At 42.3% G+C, this 22,249-nt stretch overlaps 1 protein-coding gene across 6 annotated transcripts in view; it reads left to right on the forward strand.

Moving 5' to 3' along the window:
• The window catches only part of LOC142588306 (ral GTPase-activating protein subunit alpha-2), an 84,941-nt gene that overhangs the window by 18,162 nt on the left and 44,530 nt on the right, over nucleotides 1-22,249 (forward strand). Inside the window, exons 8-21 of one of the 6 annotated variants that reach the window (XM_075699899.1) lie at nucleotides 2,077-2,290; nucleotides 4,399-4,618; nucleotides 7,799-7,948; nucleotides 8,292-8,369; nucleotides 8,737-8,886; nucleotides 9,469-9,542; nucleotides 11,147-11,258; nucleotides 12,603-12,725; nucleotides 15,287-15,674; nucleotides 18,398-18,535; nucleotides 18,955-19,023; nucleotides 19,411-19,494; nucleotides 21,842-21,994; nucleotides 22,100-22,126. In XM_075699899.1, the coding sequence (XP_075556014.1) occupies nucleotides 2,077-2,290; nucleotides 4,399-4,618; nucleotides 7,799-7,948; nucleotides 8,292-8,369; nucleotides 8,737-8,886; nucleotides 9,469-9,542; nucleotides 11,147-11,258; nucleotides 12,603-12,725; nucleotides 15,287-15,674; nucleotides 18,398-18,535; nucleotides 18,955-19,023; nucleotides 19,411-19,494; nucleotides 21,842-21,994; nucleotides 22,100-22,126 (1,980 nt within the window). The remainder of the gene's footprint in view (nucleotides 1-2,076; nucleotides 2,291-4,398; nucleotides 4,619-7,798; nucleotides 7,949-8,291; nucleotides 8,370-8,736; nucleotides 8,887-9,468; nucleotides 9,543-11,146; nucleotides 11,259-12,602; nucleotides 12,726-15,286; nucleotides 15,675-18,397; nucleotides 18,536-18,954; nucleotides 19,024-19,410; nucleotides 19,495-21,841; nucleotides 21,995-22,099; nucleotides 22,127-22,249) is intronic. The other 5 variants (XM_075699900.1, XM_075699902.1, XM_075699904.1 and 2 more) reach the window with 5 other exon arrangements.

Here is a 22,249-nt window from a genome sequence, read left to right on the forward strand (position 1 = left end):
TTGTTTTTTAAGCCTTTAGCAATACAAGAACGCTTAATTTAACTCTGAACTACCACTTACAGGCATTTAGGATTTTTACTTGTGTGGCCCTTCCAACATCTATTGCATTGCCAGTGCCATCATGCCTGCAGAAGTGAAGTACAAAATGCTGACATCCATCTAAGTGTAACTGTTGAAGCCGACCTTCAACGATATTAGAGAGCTTTAGCTTATCTATATGTATGTGCATTGCACTTCACGGAATACCAGTTTGCCAGAGGTGTGGCCAGCTGTGACAATGCTGATAGCAGCAACATGTTAGAAACTTTCTTTTGTTGTGTAGATTTTCTTGCAAAAAGAAAAGACAAAACAATTGCGTGTTGATGGTCAGGTTGCTGTGAACGCTTTGCACCAACAGCTAAGTACAATACGGTAGATAGCTGCAATAACAGCTGTGACATCTCTGGTTAAACTTTGCAACACAAGATGGTCACAACGAATGAAGCCACTCAGCCCGATATTCCGTGAAAGCTATTACGTATATAGTCGACTTCCGTTAATTCGACTTTTCCGTTCATTCGATCCCGATCGGAGGTCCCGGCCGATGCCTATGCATTTCTACGGGCCCAAATTTTCATTATTTCGATCATAAAATTGGCCTTCGCTGGATAATACGAATTTGACCAGTCGGGATGCATGTGCCTGACCGCTATAGTGACCCCAATGGCAACCCCTTTAATGGCAGCGTCTGTCTCGGTGGAGCTTAGGGAACAGTGAATGCATTGGACATACGTCACTTCCCATCAAAAACGCCTATTTTCGACCTGCCTTTGGAAGATTTTTAAGGGATAGACATAGCTGGCAATGTCTGATCACAGTATATATCCGATTTTAACACGCGCCTTTTTTCAAGGAAATTTGACTGAAAATTGCCTGCATGGCTCAATCACATAAAAAAACGAAAACCGCCTTCGCGGCATTTGTATGCTTCACTGCATAACGTTTTTATTTTGCGGCATAGTTAACTTTGAAAAAACCGTGAGGCAAAGCTGGCTTTAAGGAACCGGTCGCCATTGTGCAACACATCCTTTCCTTGCTAAAAATTTGGGAGCGCGTAAAATTTCTACTTTGTCTAAGAGCTTCAATGCCATTTCTGCGTTAGTTTTCTGCTTTGGACACATAGAAAGTGGGCACACGTTTGATACAGGGGCATGTAGAATTGGGCAAACACTGGCAAATTAATCAGCAGTGTGTTTTGGCGTTTTTGCTGCCTCTTGTTTAATTCTACCCGCCGGAGAATTCGATCAGTTTCCTCGGTCCCGTTATGGTCGAATTAACTGAAGTCGTCTATATAAGGAAAAGATAACGCTCTCTCTCTAATGCCCCTTCAGTCTGGCTTTCCCAGTACAGCTTTGTGGGCTGCACCCTCTGCACCTGCACCATCTCCTCTGTTGCATTTTCACCTTTTGTTTTTTGTTTCTTTCTGTTTTCTTGCCCTGCACACTGCACGTGTGACTTGCTCGATGCAACCACGACCTTGTGCCCACCCTCACCTCAACGTCGACACTGCCCTTACCTTTGGCCCCTGTGCACTCCCCGCTGAAATGGATGTGCACTGCTGCACTGGAATGGCTGTCCCCTGCAACTTCTTTCACTGCACACATTGGTTTCTGCCACTTCACACGAATGCCGGTGCTGTGAACTTGCCACATATCTTGTTTCGTGTTACTGCACACCTGCTTCCATTGTTGCACACGAACACCCATGTATGTTGTGTGTTTCACACCAACCACGTGCATCACTGTACTTGAATGTCCTGCAACTTGTCTTGCGGCAAATCTTGGCTTTACAACAAATGAATGTCCATGTTGAACTTTGCCGTGTGTTTAATGCCGCTGTGTATAAAACATTATTTTGTGATCTTATATGCGTGCCCTCTTCCTCCCTGCTGCATTATGTTCACATCACTGCACCTGAATGTACACAACTGCACATGAATGTGAATTGTGTGTGCTCTTCCTGTCAACCGATTCACGTGGACTTTGCGCTCCTCCACTTGAACACCTGCATTGCGCGTGTATGTCAGCGCTTTCCCAGTGTCTGAAGGTTATCACTGGGTGTGCACTTCTCTAGAGCTGCCTTCGCTCCGCAAGGACAAGAAGCTTGCTGCTGCCGATGCCAATGCTGCCGCAGTTGCACCACAGTGCCGCAGCGTTGTGGTGCAGTGGGTGGTCAGCCACACACAACCGGCAAAGCTACGGAAGGAGGAGGTTGCTGCAGCCAGCAGGTCAAGTGACCTGCACCAAGCAAGGTATTGGGGCAACATAAGGCAGAATGTGATAGGCTGTGTGTGGTAGCATCCAATAGAGCTGGTAAACTGGTCACTTTTCATCCTAAATATAGACTCAGCTGAGGAAATTAAAATAATTCAAGACTCATATTTGGAAGGCAGTGCTGTGGAAGCTATGAGAGCAATGCAGTCATAGAAGTCTCGCTCCTTGCATTTCACAGCGCAGTTATTTCTTTATCTGCAACATCTTCTAAGGAATAACTACTTCATATATTACAACTGCAGCTTGTCATAAGGTTTGTAGAGATAGGTTCGTGCAAGGCTTACCCTACGAGTGACGGTCGGGAATGGTCTCCTCCACTTCGCAGCTCACAAAGGACATTACAGCTGTGTTCGTCAACTTTCTGGTATCATGCAGAGAAGGCGCCATGGTCAAATCACCAAAAGATACTGGTTGATTAACCCACGATATGCCGCAGTGTGACTGTCATGGCTGAGGCTAACTGCAAGACCGATTAAGTGTGTGCCCATTGTACTGGGCTGACCAGGTCTGCCAAGCCCGAGAACTCGCGGGAGTAAAGGTCCCTCATAACCAGCTCATAGTAGGCCAGTGGAACATCTGCCACAACGAGGAAGCGCTCAGCAGTTTTTAGTTTGGTAGAAGGCGCACCTAGGACAATCATGAGGAGGCCAATCAGGGTACGTCTCAGTGACGTTTTAGTCTGTGACTGTACTCCGGAAAGAGGGAGCAGACAGGTTTGCGCTGGAAAGTAGCTCCGACATGTCAGCCATATCCACCATGTTGCTGCTTGGCCAGTGCTTCCTGGAGGTCAAGTTTTACAGATTGCCATTATCACACTTAGAGTTACATTAAAGCAAAGCACTTAATCAGATTAAGTAGATAAACTGTTCTTTGAAAACCCTTGTCCTTAATTTTGAAATAATAGGTTGAATATTGGAAGAGAAAATGAAGGTCAGTCTAAATTTTCGAATTTCGCACCAAATCCCCAACGCTGGTAGGTCACTGCGACGTCATGGACTTCAAATTATTTTTTCATATTTAGGCTGCGTTGGCTTGACAAAAGTTCCTGAAACTCGTCATGTTCAATCTTTGGCTCCCTTACAGCACAGTGTAGTCTATCTTCGCTGCTAAAGAATGAACTAGGCCCTAGAAGACGCTGTCCAAATCCATGACGTTGCAGCGAGTTGGTGCAGGAACTTCATGGAGGCGTCGCCACCAGTCTTTTGTTATTGCACTTTTTCTGGTTTATCAAGCGTCTTATCATAGTAAGAGTGGTGTTTTTGATATCGTAGAATGGTAATTTACGGATACAGAAGAAGTAATTTTTTTTAGTGTCCTTTTAAGCAGGGGATGATGAAGCAGGGAAGGCATCTCAATTGCGAGAGGTTACGTCAAATTACATACTTATGCACCTCGGTGCTTCTAGTACGCAGCATATTGCCTTGGTCATGAGTGCAAACGATATGCTGTGGTCACTGGTCACAGAAGCTTTTCACAAAACTCTTTCAATGGTAAACAGGTTCAGGTCTGTGATGCCTTCCATGTAATAATTGCATTGTATTTTGTGACATAAAGGTATGATACTTAATATCACATTTAATTATATGGCACATTTATGCACCTTTAATTTATACGTATGAAACGCTTTTGTGTGTTGGCGAATGTGAGCTGTGTAAGAAGTCTCTTTAGGATTTGCAGTACTGCCTGCTATTTATGAAGCAGAGTATTTATTGTGAAGGCTGTACAACAGCCATGCTTTAATATGTAGCCGTACATAGAACTTCATGTTTAATTATACATTTATATTCTTGCTCCTCTGCAATGAGCGCTCTGGCTAAGCTGAACTTCTGATAGTATTCTGAGAATATTTTTAAAGGCCCCTAAAGTCCACCCTAAATAAAGTTTGATGTGTATTCATCATTGAGTTATTGGAAAGAAGTGGCAAGGAAACTCTTTTATCATGGTGCCTTTGGTTTTAGCACATGACGCATACTTAAATTTCAGCTTGCTGGTCATTCTGAGTATTTCACAACTACTTCAGACTAGAGACCTACACATTATTTGCAGCCTGTGATGCATTGTTTTGCTGACTGCTTACTGTGCCCAGAAAGCAAGACCATAATGAGCCTGGTTTGGAGAAGACATCTGCACCATCTGGTAGTTCTGGCAGCACACCACAGAGCACCCACGAAAGCCACTCAGTCTCCTCTGGGTCATCCTCAGCACCATCACTGACGATTGGCAGTCTCACAGAGCGAGACTCTGAAAGTCAACTTCAGCAGACACAGCAGTCACCACCAGAAAGTGGCCACCGAAGTCTGCGGCAGGTGGGGATTTTTCCTTCAGACATGTGGGGTCTCAAGTGCTCTTGATGACAAAGGACATGGCACACAGTAGTTCAAACGCATAAAAAAGGCATTTATTGCCCTGTCTGTGCAAGTTAGTTACTTGATGCTACATGCAAGGACAATAGTCCACAGTGAGGAATTGAGAAAGTTTGACTCGTCGTGCAAGGATACCGAGCCAATATTCGGTCATGCTGGATACCAAAGTTCACGGATGCAGTCCTGCAAACTAAGCGTGTTTGAGTGATGGTGTTCACCCATGCCAGTGCTGTGTTCTGAAGCCGACTCAGACCCTTGCAGAACGGCTCCCCGAGGAGCCGTTCCACAGCCAAAAAGGAAGAAGTATGCTCCTCTTGTGCTCGAGTTATCCACTCCCTCAGGTGGCACTAACATCGGAAAACTCACGCAAGATCTCTTTATAGCTGTGGCACAAAATTTCACGCTTGTGTGTGTCATGCAGGGAAGCTGAATGTCTGGGGACATGAAATTTTTGTGCGCCCCTACAAACAGTACTTGCTGCTTAGCTCGGTCGGCACATTCGTTAATAAAACAAGACACTTAATGAAACAGCTGACCAGCTGAGAGGTTGAAATGCTTTTGATTACAGAAGCTGTTATTGCAGTGCTGCAAACTCGGGTATATAGAAAATTCTAGTGAACTGAATGTTTGTTTGAATCCGCTGATATTAAAATTCATTCAAAACACACTACGCCAAGCAGAATTTTCAAGTTTTTATACAAAATACAGTTAAACCTCAATATCACGAAGTTGGGAAAATTTGCAATTTGCTTCGCTATATAGAAATTTTGTTATATTGAAATTCCACATTTTATGCAAATAAGGGCAGTCACCAGCGAATTTTCCTTGGATGGAAGGGGCTGCAAAATTTTTAAAATATTTGGGCACTCGGAAGAAAGCAAATTTGAACAATAAAAAAAGAATTTTATTAAATTTGAGAGTCGTGGACAAAAGATACGGTTTCATGCCATGTCAACGATATCTTCACATCAACAGTACGAAGCGAAGCCAGCCATGTTTGCTTGTCCACTCCACCTCGTGGTTGATAGTGTTGCCCACAGTGAGACGACGCTGTAATGAAAAGTGCTAGCAGTGGGAAGTGAATTCATCTGCCTCTCACTTAAGTACGTCCTTAAAACTCAAGATTACACAAGTTCTAGTACTAATTAATGCACAGTAAGACAGCACACATAATCCCACATCATCCTGGCTTGCCCAGCCTTCGCACATGTGGCAGATTGCCTCTAAAACAGGGCACGCGGATTGTGTGCGCACTCAGCTGCGCTGACAGCCATGCACAGCCATGCACAGCCATGCCCGCACTATAAAAGGAGATGCACGCTAATGTTTGACCATCTGTGTATGTGGGAGCCTCCATTTATTGTCTCCATATTCCTCCTCAGTCGCAGTGAAAGTTTGTTATATTGAAATCATGTATAAACATACTTTCTTTTATTGAGGTTTTAAACATGTAGTGTTCTATAGACAAGTTATAAAAAGCTAAGTACAGTCGAACCCAACTCACTTATAACAATATTCAAGTACCATGAAAATTCCATTGTTATAACCAATAATTGTTATAACAGGGTTGCATGAAAAAAATACATCAAAATGGGGGATGGTGTAGCTGTTCTGAGAAGACTATAGTGGTGGGGAAACCAGTTCTTCTCCCTGCCACCTTCCTCCATCCGGCTTCTGATTGTGTCGACTTGTTTAACTGTTTAACTCTGATTCCTGTACGCTTCGACCACGTGTTGTTAACCTGCGGCTGTCGGTGTTAAAGAATGGCACTGCTGTAACAACTGCAAAGAATGGTCACGGGCGGCAGATGACATATGATCTCTGCCGAGGCATCGCTTTGTTAGCCCCAAAATGCGCTTTTTAAAAAATGCAGGAAGGTTGCCACTGCAGCATCGCAGCTTGAGAAATTCAGGAGAAACGCTGGAGCGAGATCGCCACAAGCATCTCGCCACGTACTTCCCACTGGCTTGTACGAGACAACTGCATGTCAGTCAGCCTTGCTTCCTTTACATGAAGCTTGCCAACATCTTTCTCCAAGGCTTCCAGGTGCTCCACATAATGAAGCGGAAGGTCCTTCGTGAAAACAAGCCCATGAGGGAATGAATCATCTACAAGACCTTTCGTGGGGGCAATGTTGAGGCAGCCTGCCCTACTGCGTCAGTGCTGCCGTTGTGGCCGTCACTGTCGTTATCCGATGGAAGCACGTTTGCAACGATTGCCTCATCCGTTGAAAGCACTTTGTTTCCAAATCCATAGCAGTGCGCTTTCTTTTCACCGGCAGTGTTGTGCATTGCCGATGATCAGCGGGCGGATCAGCCATCTCTCGTTTTGGCAGCAAATCAAACGAGGCTGAGAAACGTGGCCAGGAACGGCTTCGACGCTATGAACAAAGACAAGCACGAGCGACTTAATCCGTTAGCAGAGTTATGCAGAATGAGGGCCATAGAATAAAGAACCAACTGTGAGGGCCGAGCGAGCAATCTAGGAGCAGCGCTGGCAGTGTTGTCAGTGCAATTGGTGCGGTCCATTCACATTTCAAAGGGTGGTGCAGCGCAGAGCTATGGACATAGCCCATTCGTGTTAGGAGGGGTGGAAGGGCAATGGGAGAGATGTGCGCAAGGCTGGCATGCATCTCTCATGGAGAGAAGTGTGCGGCAGCAGTTGGGGTGGCAGGCGATTGAGCAGCGGTTCGCATTTCACGTTTTATTTTTTTATTTTCAAGGATTTTGCATTCCATTGCCTTTTAGCACGGACATCCAGCAGCCAGACTTCATCGTTATAACCGATAATGCGGCATGGGGACATTGTAGTAAACGGGTTATTTCCCTATAGAAAACATACAAAAGTTGACGGTGCAACAGCTTTTCATTGTTATAACTGATATATTGTTAAAACCACTATCGTTATAAGTGGGTCCGACAGTACTTTATTATATCAAGAATTTCACTATGCTGAAGTTTGTTTTATCGAGGTTTAACTCCAGTGATAAATTGTGTGAGTTTGGGCCAATGTAAGCAAGCTGCACTTGATGTTGCTTCTTTAACTTTAGGATGAAGAAAAGTTATGAACATTTTCATCCTCTCTAAGCGGCTCACCCTATTGTATTCTTATTTCCTTCTTTAGATTCAAGTGGTCCGGAATGTGCTTTACTCAAAGCGTGAAAACGTGAACCTGGTCCACGAGGTCATGCGGCAAGCTTTCCTGGCTCCTTTTTCACAGGCACACACCACTAAAAGTGTCATCTGCACCTACAGGGACTGGATACAGATGGCGGTATGTTCTTTGTGGTTGCCATGGCTCTGCCCTTACCAAATCCGGCTACATCTGAGGTGGCCAAACCATGGTTTGCAAACAGTGTGTGGACCTTTTTGATGCCACATGGCATCTTCTGGCCATATTAATTGTAGCCATGTCATAGCAGAAAAAACTAGACAACAGGAAGAGGTTTTGTTCAGTTAGCACCTCAGTTCAGTCATCCTGCTTGTCTTCTGTTTTCCTTTGCACTCAACCTGAGTTGTGCTAAAGACAGACAAGATCATGCCATACCAACTTGCCCAACCTGCCGCCCATCTCATAGCAGGTTGTTGAGACGTCTTATGTTTCGATTGCTTCACAGTCCCCGGACATGCCACCTTTTCTGGTTGACCCGGAAGGGAAAGACAGCAAGGAGGAAAGTCGCAGCGAAGTGTCAGAGGTATGGGTATTACTCATTTTGTTCTCAACAAATGTGGTTCTCATAATGTTAACCAAACTTGACGAGCCATGATGAATTCCTAGGTTCAGCACTTCACGCTATAAACCAAATTCCTAATGATGGAACCGGCAGGTGATTTTCTACATTTATCAGCAAATACCAAAAGCTGCAGTCCCTACATATACCTTAACCAAATATCTTCCACATTCCTTAATCAAGCCTATCTGGACATTGTTGAATCTTTTTCTTAGCTTCACCATGAAACTAACTTTGCTGTGCATCCAATTAATTGTGCTTGCATAAAACACTAGAAGTGAAAAGTGAAAAATCATTCAATCTGGCGTTACTCTATGCACCTCTTTCTCAGATGAGCCTGAGTGCAAGTGGAACAACTGCTGCAAAGAAGGAGAGTGTCTTTGCTGGAGTTCAGAACATGTACCAAGTGTTCATCACCAATGCTGCAAATGTTTTCCTTCTCGAAGTTGGGCCTGACGAGAAGACATTTCTCGATGAACAGGTTGGCATTTGTTGTTGGTAGCCACTGCTGCATTGTGTAGCCATTTGTTTTTTCGAGGAGTGCGATGATGAAGGCCGAATGACTTGTGTAAATCAGTCACATACACAACATACATTGCAAGAGCCCTCTTTTGCACATTGTTTCAATATGTTTTCTTTACTGCTTATGCACACCTCACTGGTTGTGATCCTTTGATTGCACCAATAAGCACTTATGTGCCATTGAATCTCGTATAAGTTGAAACAAATAGTCATTAGTGTTACTGATTTATTTAAATATTTTACTTAAATATTTGACTCTGATGTACTGATGAGATCTTGTAGGCATGAGTCCACTGGCAAGACAAATTTCCCCTGCGCGTTTTTGCATGGGGTTGTACTTTCTGTCTGAAATCAGAAGTCAACCTCTAAATTTATTCTCATTGGGACCACTGCATTTCGCACTGAAAGGCTTTTCCAAGGTTCTGTCATGTCCACGTGCTCACAAAAGTTGTTAGGTAGCTTAGTATAGCTAATTCTGTTTCGAAATATGGACAGTAAATGAAAAGTTGTCTGAATGTTCTACTCAATGCTCTTCAATCAGGTTGAACTGTGCAAGCGAGTCATGAACATATATCGATACATGGTTATGAAAAGGCACATGGAGAAGGCAACGTGGTGAGTAGCTGAAAATACTTTTATTTTGCATGTTTTCCTCCAGTTGTGAGAAAACAAAAATTGACAAGAAGTTATTCTTTACTGTTCTGAAGGATGAATCAGCATAAAGGAAAGCTTTTAAGAATTTTGATTAATTCAAAAAACAAAAAAAAGTTTTACAGGTGGTAACTGAGCTACTATGCTTTTAATGTGAAAACCCTTTGAGGGTCGATTTTTTTTTGCCATATGCGACCGCCAGGGTCGATTTTTTTTATTGCAGATTTCAATTCTTCTGAGGGACCTATTTCGAATAAAATTTACCATAATTTCTCTAGGGTGACGGTAAAGTGAGAAAAAGATATTTTGCACTGGTATATATGTACTGTTTGTTCATGAATAACAATAATAGAAGAAGGAAATAAACTTATAAGAATTAAAAATTTGGTGCATTGTTGTACTTATAAGGCTTAGAAAATGCGCACACGAGAATATTTTGCAAGTGTCAAATGTTCCTGCTCTTACACTAATATTTATGTCCATAGCATAATCGACCTACGTAGGTGAGCGCCCTCAAGAAAACTGTGGTTGTGTGCCCGTCAAAACAGCAAAATGTGTGACAAACTTCCGCTAATCTTCATCTTATCGCCAACCAGAGGCAGTTAGTTTTTACGAATCTCCAAAAAAAAAAAAAGAAAACAAAAGGAAATGCGTGCATGGTGGTATCCTTCCTATGCGCAGCCGCTGTGAGCACTAAATGAGCAAGAAACAGGGAGTCCCCCTTTGAGCAATTAGTAACAGGATAGCCATCAGTTTTGCGAGCGCAAGAAGCCAAAGCTGCCCGCGGAACAAAACCCAAACCACCGCCAGCTCGCACGCGCGCCAATGCACGAGCGATAGTATATAGACGCGCCGGAGCAAACTTGCTCTAAAACAAACCGTGCAACGAAAACCAAGAAAGGGAGGCGCGAGAAAAAAATTCCCTGTAGTCTCACGTAGTGACAGTACGTACCAGAAAAGAAAAAGTTAGGAAATTGGTGCGCATTTTAAACGTACAGACTGCGCCGTAAATATACGGCATCGACCATTTTGGAGTTTTTCGCAGCGCCATATATTTAAGTCATTGACCCTCAAAGGGTTAACAACTGAACTGCAATAGCACCCGTATGTTCTTGAGACAGCATGATGCAACTTCACTGTTATATATAGTGCACAATTGTGTTTTCAAATTTTTTTTTCTTACGAATTTTTTTTTATTGGCTTAGGTGTGGTTTGTAGTGAGGTTTTTCACTTTCAGTACCAATTCTTGGACAGATTCTTATTTCGTCCTTATCGCCTGTTGTTTCCTTGTTTCTCCTCTTTCTGTTAGCAGTCATTCATTTTTCTTCCCCTGGAAAGCATTGTGCCCTCTCCGGGGACAGATGCCAACCTGTTTTTTCTTCTTTACCTTCTTCTTGTCTGTGTTACACATGGCAGCCTTGAATGTGTTAAAAGCATAACGAAGCAATGGAAATGTAGTGAGACTTCAATGTAGCGCAATCCTGCATAGCAATGAACACAAAAGCTCGCACGCTGGACTAAAAGTGTTCCTTCTCGTCGCCCTGTCTGTCTTTGTCTCGTATTGTCAGGGAGCAGCTGTTGGTGGTTCTTCTGCGCGTCACCTCGCTTGTGCTCAAGACGACTCCGCCGGCACGCAAGGAAGATGTCTTGGGAGGCAGGCTGGCCCCTGCGCTCTTCCAGGTGAGCTGCCTGTTTATGTAATAAAACCATAAAAATTAAATTAAGTTATGGCGTTTCACGTGCAAAAACCACTTTCTGATTATGAGGCACGCTGTAGTTAAAGGACTCCGGAAATTTTGACCACCTGGGGTTCTTTAACATGCACCTAAATCTAAGTGCACGGGTGTTTTCACATTTCGCCCCCATCGAAATGCGGCCGCCATGGCCGGGATTCAATCCCGTGACCTCATGCTCAGCAGCCTAACACCATAGCCACTGAGCAACCGCGGCGGATACAATCAAAACTTGATATAACGAACAGGGATGTAACAAATAATTGGACATAACCAAGTAAATTTAGACTGTTCCTTGCTGATATCAACAAGTAATGAATATGTGCTTATAACAAATATCAGACATAAGGAAGGCACTTTCGTATTTGATGTTACTTTGTTATAGCAAGGTTTGACTGTAGGAGTGAACAAGGAACTCCAAATCAGTGTGAATTGTTTGCACATTAAAGTTTTTGTGCCTGGTGCTCTGACTGGTTGCCATTAGTTGCACGAATATGACAGGAGCATTTTTTTTCCCTGTAGATTTCGACCTAAAGGTGAACTTCATGCTTTATTCTGAATTGCACTGAAAAGCAAAATTATAATAATTCTTGTTTATAAGGAAAAAATTCAAGGCCAGTTTGCAGACTTGTCAAAACCAGAAGTTGACTTGTTGTCTAACTGCTGTAGCCACAACTCTTTTCTAAGGCACACAAGAGACTAGTTAATTGACATAGACGTGCTTATATGTCGGCACTTTTCCAAAACGTATGAAGCCTTACATAGTTCACTTCGCATCTTCAATGAAAACACGTCTTGGCATCTCATTAAGTACAGTAGGAATTTGTATAATTTCTAACTGTGTATCTTTATTATCGTTTCCCTATGTATCGTTTCGAGCTACACACCGCACGTGTCACCATCAACCCGATTCACTAACCCCTTACTTTGCTTGCACGACACATTCAAATTTTCCTTTTTCCTGCTTACCACTAGAGAATGGAATTCGCCTACACAATAACTGACAACGCATTGTGATGCTGCATATATTTCTATTTAGTTGCTTTTACTTGCTACCTTTGAACCTATGTTTTCAATTTCTGCATTTGATCTGCTTGGATCTGTAACATGACCTGCAGTATGTAGGAAATAAAAAAAAATAGTAACGCTGTCCTTAATGTTGTCTAATGTATCATTTACATCATCACCTCGGCCACTTAGTGTCTGCATTATGAAAAACAAAAGAAAAAAGCACCAAGCTTCGTAAAATATTTCATGTGTAAACTTTATTGCGTGCTTGCATCTTTTCCAGACCCTGATTGTCACGTGGATCAAAGCGAACCTCCATGCCACCATCTCTCTGGATCTCTGGGATGGTTTTCTCGGGGTATTGTCTTCACTAACACAGTGGGAGGAGTTGATCCACGAATGGGCGGTAAGCTTATCCAAGGGCTACTTAGAAAGTAGTGTAACGATCCCACATCTCCGCATTGCATGTGTAATGCGAAGACGTGGGATCGTTCCCCACCTGCTGCAAGTTGTTTTTTCATCCACTTTCATTGCCATTAATTTATCATTTCTTTAATTCAGTTAGTAAGTACAAGTAATTTCTCCTATTTGGTCTTGGTGTCTTTGTTGGCTTCTTATGATATGATTAATAAAAATTGGGCCCCTCGGTTAACCTCCCTTTCTTCATGTGGGGAAAACTCGCTTATTAATTAGTGAGTCCGAGGCTACGGACTTCCGATTATTCGGATGTTTGGGTGGTTCCCATTGAGTTTGAATTATTGGTCAGTGACTGAAAATCTAATGTACACCCATTTCTTTAGTGAGGAAAATGGGAGGTGGTTTCACAATGGCGTGTCACAATGGCGTGTCACAATGGCAGCTAGTTTCCTAATGTCGACTTGCCGCAATAGAGCTCTGTTATGCAGGAAAGCATACAAACGCCGCAAACGTGCATTCAATTTCATATCCAAATGCACTGCACAAGAAATATCCAGCTCAATTTTTCTTGGAAAGAAAGAAAGTGTGCGTTAGGATGTCAGGTAAATACTGTAATCAGATCTTGTGAGCTAGCATTATTGCTTGAACTGTTATTGTTTGAAAATCTTCCTCGGACAAGCCTAAAATAGGTGCCTTTAACTGGAAAGGATGTGTGTCAATGCATTCACTGTCCCGTAATAAGCTCCACCGGCACTCGCTGCCACTAATGTGGTCGCTATATTTGGGTCACCGTAGGTGTTGGGCAACGTTCACGCTGACTGGTCACGGTCAAATTATCTGGCGAAGGCCAATTTTACGGTCAAAATAATGAAAGTTTGGGCCCATAGAAATGCATGGATGATGGCTGGTGCCTTCGGTCGGGATAGAATTAAGCAAAAAATTTAATTTGATGGAGTTGAATTAACAGGAGTCTACAGTACTTGGGAGGTGCAAAGACAGCCAGTAATACCAGAGCAGTAATCTCATTCTAATGTTAGTCGTTGTTTCTTTTTTTTCTTATCTGTTGCGGGACAACAAACAGTTTTTTAAAATGTTTTATGGAGAGGTAAAATACCTAAGTACTGGATAGTTAGCTAATTCTCTTTTTATACCTCTAGGAACTTTCGAAGAGTAAATGTGTAATACAGTGAATTGGTCATAGAGTGCAACACCACACCCTTTCCCTAGAGTGACTTGAAAGGAAATGCTAGCAGGACATGACCGCTTCATGTTGTGGTCTGGTTTGCAGATCTGTGTGGTGCACCTTTGCACCAGAATGGTTGTTAGCCGGGCTTGTTTGTGTGGCAAACAGCGCAAAGACAGGACTAAAGATTAAGGAAACGAATGGCTTAGGTACTGATGTTGTCTGTTCGCTTAATCTTTCATCCAGGTTTTGTGCTATTCACCTGATTATGTGGGCACATGTACAACATGTCACAAATGGTAGCTGCTGCTATATGCAGTTGTAATCCTAGCAGCAAATAAGTCTTGATCTTAAAGGGACACTACAGCAGAACACTAAATCAGCTTAGACGGATAAAGGCTGATTTTTTTCTTTGGAAAAAGTTTTGTTGTTAATTTCAAAATATCATAGGTTGATTATTACAAGAGAAAATGAAGGTCACATTTTCAGTTTTTGAAGTTTGCTCTGAATCCTTTGCGCTGATATGTTACTGTGGCGTCATGAATTTCAAAGTATTTTTCCTATTTAGGCCGTGTCAGAAAATGTTTCCGAAACTCACCATGTTTGATTGTTGGCTCCTTTAGAATACAATGAAATTCATCTTTATTGCTAAAGAATTACCTAGGCCCTAGAAGACGCTGCCAAAATTCATGACGTCTCAGTAAGCTGGTGTGGGAACTTCAAGGAGATGTCGCCGCCCGTCTTTTGTTATTGCACTTTTTCTGGCTTACCAAGCACCTTGTCATAGTAACAGTGACATTTTTGATATTGTAAGAGGGTATCTCACTGATACAGAACAAACCATTTTTTTTTTTAGTGTCCCTTTATACCAATAAACATTATTGTCTCAGGCAATGTGGTAAAAGTGCTTCCTATTGGCAAGACATAGCCACTATTGGTCTAGACAGCGCATGTGTAATAGGCTTGAACTGTAATACAGCCAAAACTCAATCTATCGCACATGGATCTGTCAAATAATCAAATACAGCATGTAAATTTAAAATTTTTTTCGAGTGTTGACGTGTAATGAATACATGCTTATAACAAATATTGAATACAACTAATGTATTTTGTTGTCAGGTGTGACTTTGCTATATATTGATATTTGACTGTACTTATTCAGAAAATTTCAAGTATTGGGGGGCTTCATGTTTTAATATGCTACAAGGTTATTAAAATAAAAAAAGAATTGAAATTTTTTTTTCTCAGTACTGCCCTCTTATAGAGAAGTAAGAGTTCATTTGAATCATTAAAAGCACTAGCAGACGTAATATAATTCGTTTTCACTGCTCTTTTCTCACCTCCTTGTCCGACACCTTCTGGAACAGAAAACGATGGAGACGCTCACCAGGATTCTGGCACAGCACGTGTACCGGCTGAACCTCTCGGACCTGCCACTGCAGAGGGAGCAGCAGAACAAGAGGCGGCGAGGACTCAAGCACAATGCGGGCAACGCGCAGGGAGGTGGCACGACTGCAAGGACGAGAAACGACGTAGGCAAAGGGGACGATGCGACAATGGGCAGTGGGACCACGAATGAAGCGACGTCGACAATGAGCAGCGCAAATGGCTCTGTAGCTGGAGGAACGGCCATACCGTTGCTGCGCACTTCACCAAGCCTGGCAGAATCGCGGGATGGGGGCCGCGAAACTGGCGTGCCGCTGTCGCCTCGACTGCGCACTGCGAGCATGGGTAGACAAATCAGCAGAATAGAAGGTGAGAAGGTGTTGTTAAGGTTTACATTACCGTAAAGAAAAAATGAAGTGACACCCTTTGAGGCATATCTTTTCCCCAAACAATAGTAGTCATCTGTCTTGCTTGCTCTCCTTTCTTGGAAACCTTGCGCTCCTTATTTTTCTGTTTAAAATGCTATGTTATGCTGATAATGTGCATGCCGTCCGTGTCCTGGAAGTACGAGGCACGCAGCCTTAAAGGAAGGAAAGGCATGCAAGAGAGATGATGATTGTTGTTTAGTGGACAAGATAAGCCTCAATGAATATAGACTTCATTTTAGAGTGATGTTCTAGCTTATTTCTTCGTTTATTTGCTTACCAATTTATCAGTACTAACAGTAGGGCACTGGATTTCAGTGTGGTAGCAAGTATTCCTTGTTACATAGAAGCAAATAATTTTGAAATACCACATAATGGTGACATTTGGCATTTAGGATACAAAGGTTTCAGCACATGGCTCACAAGTAAGTACGAAATTTCTTGACAGTTTCTGTAACTGAAGGCTCCTAATTACATGAGAGCTCACAACTTCCAGCTCTTGTACTATCTTGGTTTCTAGCCAAGCCTTTGATCCTTATCTGATGCTTAGGCTGCAATGGCTAACTCTTGAGCATGCACCAAATTTACTAAATGCATTATGACTTGCATTGTCTCTGGGCAGGCCATTCTAGCTGCCTAACTATGCAACTATGCGACTCGAAATTTACATAATTCGTGCAATTTTCGTGCAACTTATTGTTTCAGAGTAGTTTCTGCAAAGAGCTTTTTGTGGTGAATCATGGTGGTGTTTATGGTGCTCATGCATAAGTTTTCATATCGTAACTTTCGTAGAGTGAAATAATATTTTAATTTGTAACAACCCCTGCACTGTTTTTATTGCAGAAGCTTTTGAACTTGATGTCATGACCAAGTTGTTTGTCTTGATTGTGCTGATCTTGAATTGTTCTGTCTCTGATTTTGCTTCACGGTACAAAGTTGGAACTTTGCTAACCTTACATTAGTTAGGCGTAATAGTGCAGTACACTTCCCAGTGTTACCATTCTGTCCTAGTTTTAGAGCTGTGTCTGGATATATATATATATATATTTTGAACAAATAAAAAAAAAATAACCTGTAACAGATAGTGCAATTGTCTGTTCAGGTGGATTACAGGAAGAGGTAGATCTTACTTATGTGATAAATCACCTTGTCTGGATGGTGACTTAAACATATTCACTGATTAACTTTTTTAATTACCATATTTTTCGGCGTATAAGTCGCGGTTTTTGTTTTCCTGAATTTTTCGTCAGTGCGTCTTGTAGAACGGTGCGACTTGTATACAGTCAAAATCGGGTTGGACGCTATGGCCACACACCCTTTGTAACGATCGGGCATCAAATGATGCCTGTCACCTTCAGCCATGCACAACAACGACACTTCATGGCACTCATTGCCGTTGTTGCTGTGCACTTCGTGTGTGTCATCGCAGCCTCGCTAACGATGACACCGCTAACCATGGGTCAGCAGAACACCAACCTGAAGTAGCTGCACTGTTTGTCAGTGACTCGGAGGAGGACGACTTCGCTGGCTTTGACTGAACGCTGTCATGTAAGCTGTCAATAGCATTGTTCATGCTATTGGAATAAAATACTTCTGAAAAGTATCGTCCAGACGTTGAAGGTGCTTGCACGAATGTCCTACCGTGGGATTCGTGCAAAGGCGGCAGTCGCTGCAAGCAGGCATTTTTGTCACACTTTTTCACGACCTGATCCTCAATGAGTTCTTAAATTGCTTACCGAATGAACGGGTGCGTCTTATACACCAGTGCAACTTAAATACGTTTTTTTTTCACCCCGGAAGACTGTTGTCTTGCGGGGGATGCGACTTGTACAAAGTCGCGACTTATAGACCATAAAGTACGGTACTCACTTTACAGCGCATGCCACTAGTGAGAAATCTAGGGCAAGCAGTAGTGAAGTTGTGTTTGCTTAGTATCAACTGTAAGAGTACTGGATTAGCACCCCTTTTGGCATATCCAGCCTTAAAGTAAACTGCAAAGTACCATTGCTGTATTAGTAAAGTTTACCAAGAGCGTGCATCTTTAACAAGCAGGTGGGGTGATCTTAATTGTAGTGCAAGTGCATTTGTTTGGGGATTTTGGGGATGGATATCCTGAAAGTGTCTTAGGATATGGATGTATGAATGTATGTATGTATAGATGTAGTTTTAGGATATCTGCTAAGACATAAATTCACTACTGCTCTGCTCCAATTTCGTGATTAGAACATGTGCCCTAAAGTGAATAAATAAACAGTTATTTTAGTGGATCTTTTTAATTATTCACCTGGACATGCAAGTAACTTCACAAATTCTCACACAAGTAACACTGCCTCTTAAGGTAATTCACCTGTGCAAGACAAAAGCTCAATGCTCAATAAAGTGTGCTCAGTGCAGTTTAAGAAAAAAAATTATTTGAAAATAAACCGCACAGTATACATTATTTTGTTCAAGAAGAGGGTTTTACCTTGTTATCTCTCTTGGTGAATATTTTCTCCAGAGACCATTGCATCCTTATTTTTCAGTGATGAAACCATGCAGTACCTTTGTAAAAATGCATAAGTTTACAGAGCATTTGAGGATTGCTCTTTACAGCATGTGGATACGCAGCTGTCTCTCTGGCATACTGCTTGTGTAATGAGCATGATCTTGCCATCCTGGTATTTGTAGATGATGACAGGAATTCTGACCGAGCTCGATACAACAGTGGTGATAGTTCCTTACCAAGCCACCATGGTGACAGGGCTTCAGAGAAGCCACCACCTGTTGTACGGTGTTACTCTGATGGCCACCTTCTTCTGCACAAAGGTCAGTCTCTGCTCTGTTTCAGTTGGTTCTCCTCAGTGTCGGTAACTGAACAAGAATGTCACTAAGCTTTGCAAGTTTTTAGTTGCCCTAATGACAGCTTTGCTTTCTTTTGGCACTTTAGTGACTCTTTTAGTGACATCCATAGCCAGTAAATTGTCCTGATAAAATTCTCTGGTCTTTGGTTAAATTCATTTTCATTGGCCCTCACTAGATCACTGCATGTGAAAATTTTCTGACACAAAAATAATTGATCCAGTTAGCCATTGCCATGTGTTGAATGCTGTTAGGATTGGCAATGTGATGCGGGCAGCATAATAGCTATTTAGCCAATGCTCTCATCTCTAAGTAGGCAATGTAACCAGTGCTCTACCCCACATTCACACTTTGTAATAATGTTTTGTTTCTTGACTGTGTTTCAGTCGAACGACTGCGGCGCATGAGAAGAGCACATGCTGCTCCTGCTCAGGACAGGTTTGACATTACATCAGGTAGGGACTGTTTAATTTTCACATTTCCACCTGTGTTCCTGTGTATTTTGACTTGAACATACGTAGTTATAGCACTGTATCACAATCTGTCGTAGTCTAGCGTAGCTTTACACATTGCACTGGCGGCTGCTCTGCTCACTGTTTTGTCATTTAGGCACAAACGTTCTGCACTCAGTCTCTGCTTGAGGAGTTGTCATCTGTGTGTAACAGATGTGTTGAAGAGTTCTTCAGCGCAATGTCATTTCAGTACCTTTCTTCTCATGTTTGTTTAGTTTGCTCTTTAGTGTTTTGTTCACAGCTGTCCTTCTTTGTTTGCTCTCTCTTTTCTTTTATTCTATCTATCTCTCCCTGCTCTTTTTCTTTCTTTTTTTCTCCCCCGACCACTAGTGTCTTCCGACACAAACATTCAGTCGGATGGCCGGCTGTGCCCACTCGGCCGGAGCAAGTCTGTGGATTACTTGTCCCTAAGAGGTGAGGTGATGGAAGTTCAACATCGTCGGTGTCTTAACTAGCATGACATTGCCTAGTGTGTCACCAGAGGCCATGTTCGTAATGGGACTGTCAATGCCTGCTCAAGTGCAGAAGTTTGCGTAACAAGAGTGGGGGGGTCACCAAAAATTACTTTAGTACTCTTGGCACAAACCTTGAAACAGAAAGGCGTGATTCAAGTGCGTTACAGTATCAGATTTCGAATAAGTTCTGTTCTCGCATGGCTGCCATGTCCCGTAAACAATTTTTTTCTGACTGTGTGAACAGTCAGCATTTGTGCATTCACAGCATTATGTAGAACGTTCAATGAAACTTCAATTGTGATGTTGAACAAAGCAGCAAAGGCTGAGTTTGGAACTAAAGTTGAGAATGAAAAACCAGCATGGCTAGAGTAACAGCGATGTGTAGTTTACTGTTCACTGATTCTTGGGGTGTGTACATTTGTGTGCTTTCTCAGACAACGGTGGGTTGAATAAAATCCATCTGCTATGCATAGAGCTTTATGGTGGGGAGTGTTTCGTGGTAACATTTAATGGGGGAATATTTGGGCAACCTGTAATTAGCAGCTAAAGACTGTGCAATGAGCAATGAAATGGAAAACAATAGGCATAGCCTTAAGAAGTGGCAAGATGGTGCTGCGGATAGAAGATCAAATTCAGGTAGTTGAGATTAACAGCAAGAAGTATAGGGCAGGTCTGGTTGGTGCATTCACAGCGTAATGTTAGCGTAGTTTAAAAGTATAGTTCAACTCACTTTTTCGCCTGGATGTGATTGTAAAGTGGGCCACGGCTGACACACTAAGCAATGGCTGGGAACACTGTAGTGTTTTCCAAGTCGTAGAGACCCCCGCTTTTTCTTGACCTATGTAGTTTTCCTGTGTGATGTGCAAACAGAAATGATACTTTGCTTCCAATATAGAGGGGCACTAAAGAGAAATATCATCAGCTTAAGACAGATAGGTAGATTAAACTTCTGAAACCCCAAGTAAATGAAACTACCTAAGTAAGAGAAACTATGAGCAGAGGCCCAGTAAGCCAGAAGAAACACACAAGCAAAAGATAGGTGCTTGAAGTCACCTTGAGAGTCCAAGGTGATTCATGATTGAAATCATGAGATACTGACTGGGACTGCATTTGCTTGATGTCAGTCAAGTGCTTGTCAATTTATTCTCGAAGGAGAATTACATATATGGGAGCACTCAAACTCGTCATTTTTGTCAACTCTTTGTGACATGCGACTACATTATGGACATTGTTTGGCCCAAAGAAATAGAAACAAGCTTATGAAAGAACTGCTTACGAGTCAAACGTGATTTAGTGTTTCTATTTAGTGTCCCTTCTAATACCCTCCCCCCCCCCTTTTTTTAGTATATGGTTAACTCTCATTTGCTTCCTTTTCATTGTGTTCATAGTGTCTGCACTTTTGCTGGACCCAAATATATATATTTCTTAACCAGCATGGCTATCTAACACATTCTCAAGCAGTTTATTTCTTTTGCTTCACTTTTTCTAATTTCGCACCTTTGTCCGATTGTCCTTGTGGTGTACGCTTGACTAATCACACATTTATGCTTTGCCACATAGTCATGGTCATTGTTGTAGAGATTGCATGTTCGTCATTCTATCGTCAATGCAAACTGAAATGTCAACCTATGATTTCAATTTAGCAGCTTATGTTGAACTTAACTTTGATTTTAGATTAGTGGCTGGTGTAAAGCCCACATTATTTAAATCCCCTTTGGAATCCAAATCTCTTCCTATCACTGTCTGGAATTTCAAACGTGGAACTTAAAAAAATCTACTAACTTTACTGTTTCTGGTTTTTTCTGTTCATGCTTATTGCTCTGTTTAAGCATATGACAGGAATTTTGGTGTTCAAATTGTCTACATTGTGTACTAATTGCATTAAACATACTAATGATTATTACTAACCATCAGGAATCGCAAACCGCATGAGAGCGGAAGTCATGTACCTCTTTCGCCTTCGCTGTGGCATGTACTAAACTTAATTGTTGGTCCCTCTGTAATGTGCACTCCATGCACAAGTGCAGAAGCTAGCTGTGTGATTCACTGTCATTCCTTAATGTTGACTACATTTGGCATACGAATGTTGTGTGCCTTATATTTGATATACTATGTATTGTATGTTAATTTTGATATCTGATACCTTCATATCTTCGCATTTTCACCTCTGATACCTGTCTCTGCAATTTACTGAGACAGTCAATGCTTTGGCTTACAATCAGAATGCTTAGCAGTTCATTTTTTGTTGAGTGCGGCCAGTTGGGCTTTACTGGGAGTGTTTCGATGCCAATGCCATTTCTGTGCAGTTGAATCACCGTGCATGTCCCATACATCAGAGTACCGAAGTCGTTCACCGTCGCCCACGCCATCTAGTGGCTTGGAGAGCACTAGCATCAAGGATTCGCCCATCCAGATTGAGGTCATCGTCACTAGCAGCGAGAACACCTGCAACTCAGCTGGTGCGTGCCAAAGCCTGCGCTTCTCCAACTATGTCTTCTGGTTTCCTCACTAGTTACAAATTTGTGCTTCATGGGTTGAGTTGGAAATTCGTTCTTGTTGCCTAGCAGGTCTGTCAGAAAGGAAAAGGAAAGGTGAGTTGTGTCCTACACAATGATTTGTTTCTTTTTCTGCCTAAACATGTTGTAGAGTTTTATAGCTTGTCTCTGTACGGGTCACCATTTAAGGAGTATTTGAATACTGTAGGCGCAGACGTA

The sequence above is a fragment of the Dermacentor variabilis genome, chromosome 7 (genome assembly GCF_050947875.1).
Source record: "Dermacentor variabilis isolate Ectoservices chromosome 7, ASM5094787v1, whole genome shotgun sequence".
In the NCBI taxonomy this organism is placed as follows: domain Eukaryota; kingdom Metazoa; phylum Arthropoda; class Arachnida; order Ixodida; family Ixodidae; genus Dermacentor; species Dermacentor variabilis.